The sequence below is a fragment of the Manacus vitellinus genome, unplaced genomic scaffold, assembly GCF_001715985.3.
Source record: "Manacus vitellinus isolate BGI_N305 unplaced genomic scaffold, ASM171598v3 scaffold_74_pilon, whole genome shotgun sequence".
Taxonomy (NCBI): Eukaryota; Metazoa; Chordata; class Aves; order Passeriformes; family Pipridae; genus Manacus; species Manacus vitellinus.
In genome coordinates this window covers 1,596,013-1,602,951 of record NW_021940780.1, presented here as the reverse complement: position 1 = coordinate 1,602,951, position 6,939 = coordinate 1,596,013, and the positions used below count along the sequence as shown (strand labels likewise).

General features: G+C 45.2%; 1 protein-coding gene across 1 annotated transcript in view; it reads right to left on the bottom strand.

The window, feature by feature from the left end:
- The window catches only part of EBF2 (EBF transcription factor 2), a 133,621-nt gene extending 126,727 nt beyond the window's left edge, over positions 1–6,894 (bottom strand). The window contains exons 1-5 of the mRNA XM_029964565.1: positions 6,638–6,894; positions 4,199–4,355; positions 3,196–3,259; positions 2,856–2,911; positions 2,424–2,497 (exon numbers count right to left, since the gene is read on the bottom strand). Coding sequence (XP_029820425.1) covers positions 2,424–2,497; positions 2,856–2,911; positions 3,196–3,259; positions 4,199–4,355; positions 6,638–6,768 — 482 coding nt within the window. The 5' untranslated portion in view covers positions 6,769–6,894. The remainder of the gene's footprint in view (positions 1–2,423; positions 2,498–2,855; positions 2,912–3,195; positions 3,260–4,198; positions 4,356–6,637) is intronic.
- Between the last annotated feature and the right edge of the window lie 45 nt (positions 6,895–6,939).

Genomic DNA, 6,939 nt, shown 5'->3' with positions numbered 1-6,939 from the left:
GGGGTTGTGTTATTCCATGTAAACCCACCCATGGTAGGCTGGAATAATGGGGAATAGGAATAATGGAAATGGGAAAATTTCAAATGGGCAAATAAATAAATAAAGAAATAGAGCCTGGCACGGGAAGCACTGATTGTTGGGAGTTGAGGGGTGAACTTTCCGGGGGTGTCTGACAGATTGGTGCAGCCACATCAATATTTAGACAACTTTCCTGCTCAGATGCATCTGTCACTGTCTGGGGGGGGAAATGCTGAGTTACGGGTGTGTTTGTCCCTGTAAAGCAAAAATATCTGTGTGTGTGATTATAAAAATAACCCCCTCAAAAAAAAAAACCCTACCTTCAACCAGTGGAAGAAGAGCAGAAAGACAGACAGACCCTTCTTGTTTTTCCTTTTTAAGAGCAGGAGGCATCAGCTTGGACAGCAGAGTGGGTACAGTGCATTAAATTTTTATCTACTGTTCCTAATGCGAACTAAACCAGGGCCTTTAAAAATTGATGCCGCCACTTAAGGAGCTCACAATGAGGGAGATTTGATTATTGTACTTAAAAGAAATAAAATAAAATGTCAAGTTCGGCTCGAGCCGGAGCCGTTCCCCTGGCGTTATTCAAAGTGATGCCTCTTCAGAGCACCCGGCGGAGGCACTCGAGGAAAACGCGGCGTTTAAAAACTCAAATGTCTTGATTAGGTTACAGAAAGCCTTTGATTTCCCGCGCTGAGCTGTGTTTTACACGGCAAGGACGTCCCCGAGTTGCGATTCTGCCCTGGATGGTCCATCGGGCAGGAGAGCTCAGCGTAATCAGAATAACGGGGTGGATTTTGTGCAGCCCTAAATCGAGCACGGGGGGGTGTTTACAGGCATCAGGTACCTCAAAAAGAGCATTTGATGCCAGAAAGGCACGGCCAAGAAGCAAGAGAAAAGCCAGATTGATTCGAATTCCAACAAGTCCGTTTGGGTGAGGAGGTGCTGGAATATTTTAAGCCCGAGCTGCACTTTGCACAGGGAGAGTGGGGAGGGCTGAAGTGTGGCCACTGCTATTTTATTAGCACAAGCCACAACCTGATTGCACAGTGCAGGTTTTTCTTCTCTAGAGCCCACCTAGTTATAGTGAAGACTTTGAACAGTATGGATTTATATATATATATATATAAAATACATACACAAGTTCTAGACGTGCCATAAAGTAACTTATAGACCTTTGATCTTTGCTACCACATCTACAGGTCCTTGTAAAGCCCATCCTCTGCATCCCTCATGTGTGATATACGTTGTGTTGGGGCATAAATATGGAAATGTTGGTCAAAAGCTCGTTTTTTTAATTAATGAGAGCTAAGCACAAGAGATAAATAATATGCATAAACTTGATTTTTTGTATATAAAGTAACAGAAAATAATGAAGTACCAAAACTGAGACTTTCCCTTGACAAAAATTCTGCCCAAATAAGCTGCTCTTAACTTAAAAGAAATAATAAAAAAAAATTAAATAAATAAAAAAATCAAGTAGCAAACTGCACCATTAAAAGAAGCAACACTCAGTCTGAAAACTTAACCCTCTCCCACCGATACAATAAATCCCAACCCGTGTTTAATAAAGGTCAGGGCTGGGGTTTGCCTCCCGTGCTGTGAAGGAACATTCTATGCACAATTTAACATGTTTTAATATAAGAGCACTGGCTGTTTGCACTGTTGTATGTATTGAAAAAAAATGTCATTACACGAGGGCAGGAAAAGTAATAAGTTACCATGGAAGCACGATGTACATACATGAGGTACATGTAACTCCAGACTTACACAAATGTTATTAAAAACATCCTCGTTTTACCCTCTAATTTATAACTTTACATGCTAAAACCGTGTGGATTTTTAATTAAAAAGTGGAAGCCCCCTGAATATTGTTCACACGCAGAGGAAGGAAGGGTTTGTGTTTTGGTTGAGGGGTTTCTCTTTTGGTGGGGGCAAAATTAAAGAGCACTGATGATGTTACTTTAATTGAGGAAAAATTAAAATAGTTCACCAAAGAAAATTGCACAAAACTGCCTTGTAGTTTCCAGGTAAAAATACGTAAGTTAAACTGCTCCTTCTCATAAGGTGAGAAGGAATTTTGTAAGAAATCAGCATCTAAAAGTCTCCATTTAAGGAGCACATGCAAAGGCCTGGTTTAAACAAAACCAGCACGGCTGTGGTTGCTAAATCTCCTGCAGGGGAAAAAAAAAAGGCATAAAAAAAGGCAAAAAACGCCCCAAATATCTGTTTTGAACCCAAATCAAGTATTACCCACGTGTGAAAAAGAAAGTCTTCCTACATAAAGAACTTCCCTGCGTCAACAGCAAAACAAATAAATACGAAAGTCAAACTCTTCCTACCTACAAGTTCATCAGAAAGGCCTTTTTTGGCATCTAAGGAAGCAAATAAAGTCATCTTACCTGCACATGACTTCATGGGTGAGCAACACTCTGCACATCTCGGGGTTCTTGTTCTGTCCTTCGTAGGTTATGGGCTACAAAAATCAGGTGAAAGGGATCAGCCAGGAGCATTAATTATAATAACATTCAGGTGTGAGGGGAAGGGGTTTTACCACTGCTCAGGCAAATAAATATCTCCCCCCAAAGCTTTTATGTGCAGGGAAAGGAGCTTTACAGAAATATTGGGGCAAGGGGGATAAAACCTGCAGTCCACAGAGGGGAAAAAAAGAGGCTGAAGAGCATTGTTTTTAATTCACCTCAAAACCAGGTGTGTGATAGAGCTGAGCAAGAGACAAAAATGAAGCAGAGGAATAAAAGCAGGCAGGGAGATGTCGAGGAGAAAGGAAGGGTGAGGTGGGACAGGGTAAGGGGGCACATCCCAGCTCTGCTCACCTGCTTGGTGACCGAGTCGATGAGCCTGACATAGAGATCCTGCTCGGTCCTGACACCTACAGCGAGGGAGAGGAGGAATAAACAGGGTTGGGACGGGCGCCTTCCCCTCACCACCAGCACAAACCCGCTTAGTTTCGGTATTAAACCTTAATATTTCATCATTTAGCTTTATTAAACACCCTCAACAAGCCCGGGGAATTTTGTTCCCCAAGCCCAGGTAAACTCCAGGGCCCATCCCAGCGCTGAAGGGGCCTCATGGAGGGGGATTTCTGGGGATTTTAGGAATCAGTGGCAGCACCTCCAGCCTTTGCAGCCCCCGGGAGGGCTGGGGGGGACTCACCGTTGCTGTAGAGGAGCTGCAGTTTGTAGTGTGTGCCGTTGTTGGTCTTCTCGTTGCCTTGCTCCTGAGGGGGGAATTAAAGAAAAACCCTTCCAGAACTTCCACTTGGCACATTTAAAATGCAAGAGAGCTGATAATCATGATGGAAGTGACAACAAAGTTCATTAAAATTCCGAGAGGTGAATCCACTGATTGGGATGTATTAACCTTCCGAGTGACCCAGGACAAGCTACAAAATACTGCTGACATCTTTTCCTGCAGGAGTTCAAGAACTTCTCTCCCTCTCTTATTTGCCATTGTGCTCTCAACTTTTTCAGGGCAATACCCTGAGAAGAATTCGTGCATTTCAAATATAAAGCAGGGGGAAAGTTCAGTGAGTTTGGTTTCTGATCTCTTATTTTGAGTCATTATTGAGATTTGTTTCCTGAAGGTTGTGTTACAGGGATGTTTCTTACTCTTTTTTTTTTTTTTTTAACAGCAATTTCCTATAAGATAGTTATTTATGATACACAATTTTTAAAAAATCTTGTCCCTGGCTAAGAAAATAATTGAAAAAAATGCAAAGTGGTCAAGACACGGATTTAAAAACAAAAAGCAAATGCTTTTCAAGTCCTGCCAGTTATCCTGGACTCTTAAGAAATATATATAATCAAACTCAACAGAGAATATGACATATTACAGGTGAGATTCCACTTCTGTTCAGGTACTAATAAAGATCTAATAGGTACGAAAAAAAAGAAGTGCATTTACCCCCTATGAATTTTATTTCCTTTTTAGTGGGTGTATGAAATTCCCACCGTGTTCCTGACATAGCAGTGGCTTCCAAGATTTTTTATCAACGGTAGCACAAAGAGGGCAACAGCTCCAGGAAAGCACCTGAACCCTGAGCAAGGGCTGGTTGTGTTTTGTCAGGGACAACAGGTATTACAAGTTATCAGCTCATTGGGGGGGGAAGATTAAATTTGGAGAGGAGAAGAGGAAGAAGAAAGGTAACAAGCCTTACTTTATCATTTTCTACAAAGTCCACAAAAGCTGTCCTCTCTATTTCCACGGGCTGCCCCTGTCTGTCGTAGAGAGCCAGAACAAAGTGAAAGAAATTGGATTTCCTCAAGTTGGAGGGTGGCTGCTTTTCAAAGTGGGCTCTGGACAAAGCTACTCCGCTGTGGAGGAAACACACGGGATGGGGTGAGGGGGGAGAGACAAAGACATTACCAGGTTGTGCAGCAGTAACAGCAAAACAACAGAAAAGGCAGGACACGCTCGTTCTGTCCCCGGTCCCCGCCGGGAGCCGGGCGGGACGGGGCTGTCACTGAAATGGGAGTTCGGCTTTCCCCGCTGTCTGTACCCGAGGACAACAACCATTTACAGCCCCTCAGTGTTAAAGAAGTTATTGCTGAATGCACCGAGTGTTCCCCTTCCTCCTCTACCTGTTTTCTCGCCCGTCACGCTCGCGGCTGGGATGCAGCGGGGTGGGAAGTGGCTGCGGGGTGTCGGGGAGCCTGGAAGTGCTCCCTGCACATCCCAGTCCCTTTTCCCGCAGGCAAAACTAAGCGACCTTAAAATCTTTCCTACGGGCGCGCTGTCAACTCGAGGACACCCACATTTTGGGCAGAGACAACTAGTTTCGAGCGGGGCAGCCACTTTCCTCGGCAGCGAAGTTTGTCTTCAGTCACTGAGTTACTTGAACCGATTCCCGGGACTTCAGTCTCTGATTTAAGCGGAAAGAATTCAGAGTCGGGTTAATCAGCCCTTGCCCAAATCTTGTCCCTGAGTGCTGAAAATGCAGGGATGTTTCCCACGCATTTCCCGGCTTGGAAAGATTCAAATGCTTGTGCTTACCCACAGTATCCCTCGCTGCAGCTTTATTTCTTCACGAAACTAATTGTAGCTCCCTCTCCCTAAAGCCGGTTTCTACTTACTGCAGAGGAAATAGGCGCACATGAGCACCTCCATGTTACTTAATAGACAGATTAAGCGTCTGACAGCCTAGTTAAGAGTCAGAACATCTTTGTTTTTCAGTCCCCAAAACAGCTCCACAGCACTGACAAAAAGTATTTTGACTCTTTCGGAGACCCGCAGATGTTTCCCCGTGTTTCCCTTGCCAAATAGGTACGGTGTGAACTCACCACATCCGCCACAACTGCACCTAGTTTGGGGCTTCCTCTCATTCTGCGTGTAAAAACTCTCGTTTCTGGGTTTATTACGAATCTCTGCAGAAAAACCTGGCGATGCCAGCGGGCAGCACAACCTCGGGCTGCACCTCCACCGCTCCCGTGAATTAGAGGCTGCTCAGGAGCCCTTTCCTTTACTTTCGGTTTCCTCGGGAATAAACCTCCTTCCCCTCAGTCGTATTTATTAAAGGGTCTATCGACATCCATAAAACTCTGATAACTCCTCCCCTGGCGCTTGGAAAACCTCGCTCCCGGATCAGGCCGTGGGTGGGGGCACGGATGTACTATTTCTAAAACGTCCCTGTTTCAGCTGAAGTCCCATCTGCTGTTTCGTGCCCTTCACCTTGTCTCCCTACTAAATAAAACCCGACTTATTCCCGGGGTTCCCAATTTAGCCTTCCCCGACGCTGCTACTTTTTTCTTTTCTTTTTTTTTTTTTTTCTTTTTAACTTTTTTTTTTAAGGCTGTTCAGAGACCGAGGAGGAAAATAAAATATCTAAAAGGGTTTCGTCCTTTTACCCCTAACGGGAAGAGACTGGAATAACTGTCCTGTGCCGACTCGGCTGGGGAGAGAAAATAAAAGACGGGCGTGGGGGGGGAGATAACTCGCCCAAACAAGTAAAGAACAAACAGTTTCGGGGTGTTCGCTGGCATTTGGGCTCAGCAGAGACCTCTCGGACACTCGGGCAGGTGCTCCGGGCAGAGGGATGCCCGCGGGGCTCCGGGGTATCTGTGCCCTCCTCTGCTCACCCAGAGCCTGCTCTGCCTGCCTGGCTTAGTCTGTCACCCGCCTCGAACCCACGGGTGAACATTTCGGCCACGAAAAACAAGATGGGCCGGAGGTTTGGGGGGGAAGATCCACATTTCAGTTGATTCTAACTCGGTCCCCTCCTATCCGGCTGCGTGCCCCGGGAAGCGGGAAGGAGCGTTCTGTATCTCCGGGTACACCCAACCCGCTCCCCCAGCATCTTCCTGGTGCGGAAAACGAAAGAAGGGTCCGATCTCGCTGTCATCTGAGCCCCTGCACGGGGTTTTAGGACTGATGCTCTCCGGTTTTGGAGCGCTTCTCCCTTGCTCTACTTACTGCTACCACCTTCAATTTGCACTGACTAGAGGAGACCGGGAGCGGGACAGAAAGGGAGAGAGTAAATTTAATATCAAATGCAAACAACAAGGAGTAAAGAAAAGGCTTGCTTAAAAAAGGGAGAAAAAAAAAAGGAAAAAAGAAATAAAACGCAAGGGGAAAGTGGGGGAGAAATAGTCACGGTTACCTTTGTGCTGCTACGTTTGCATCCACAACCCCAACGTTTCTGACCCAGGACCTGACGGAATCCATCTCAGAACCTAGAGATTTATCTTTCAGAATTGGTCCTCTTCCTAAAGTATCTTGAATCCCAAACATTTAAAAAGTCTATTCCAACTAGCAACAGTTTCCTTTCGGGAGATAAAGGAGAAGGGAAGAAAAAAAAAAATACAAAAAAAAAAAAGAAAAGCAAAAAACGACGCAGCCTTTGAGTCTGACACACACAAATCCCAGGAAAGTGAAGTTCAGCTCTGAAACCAACTTTCTTCT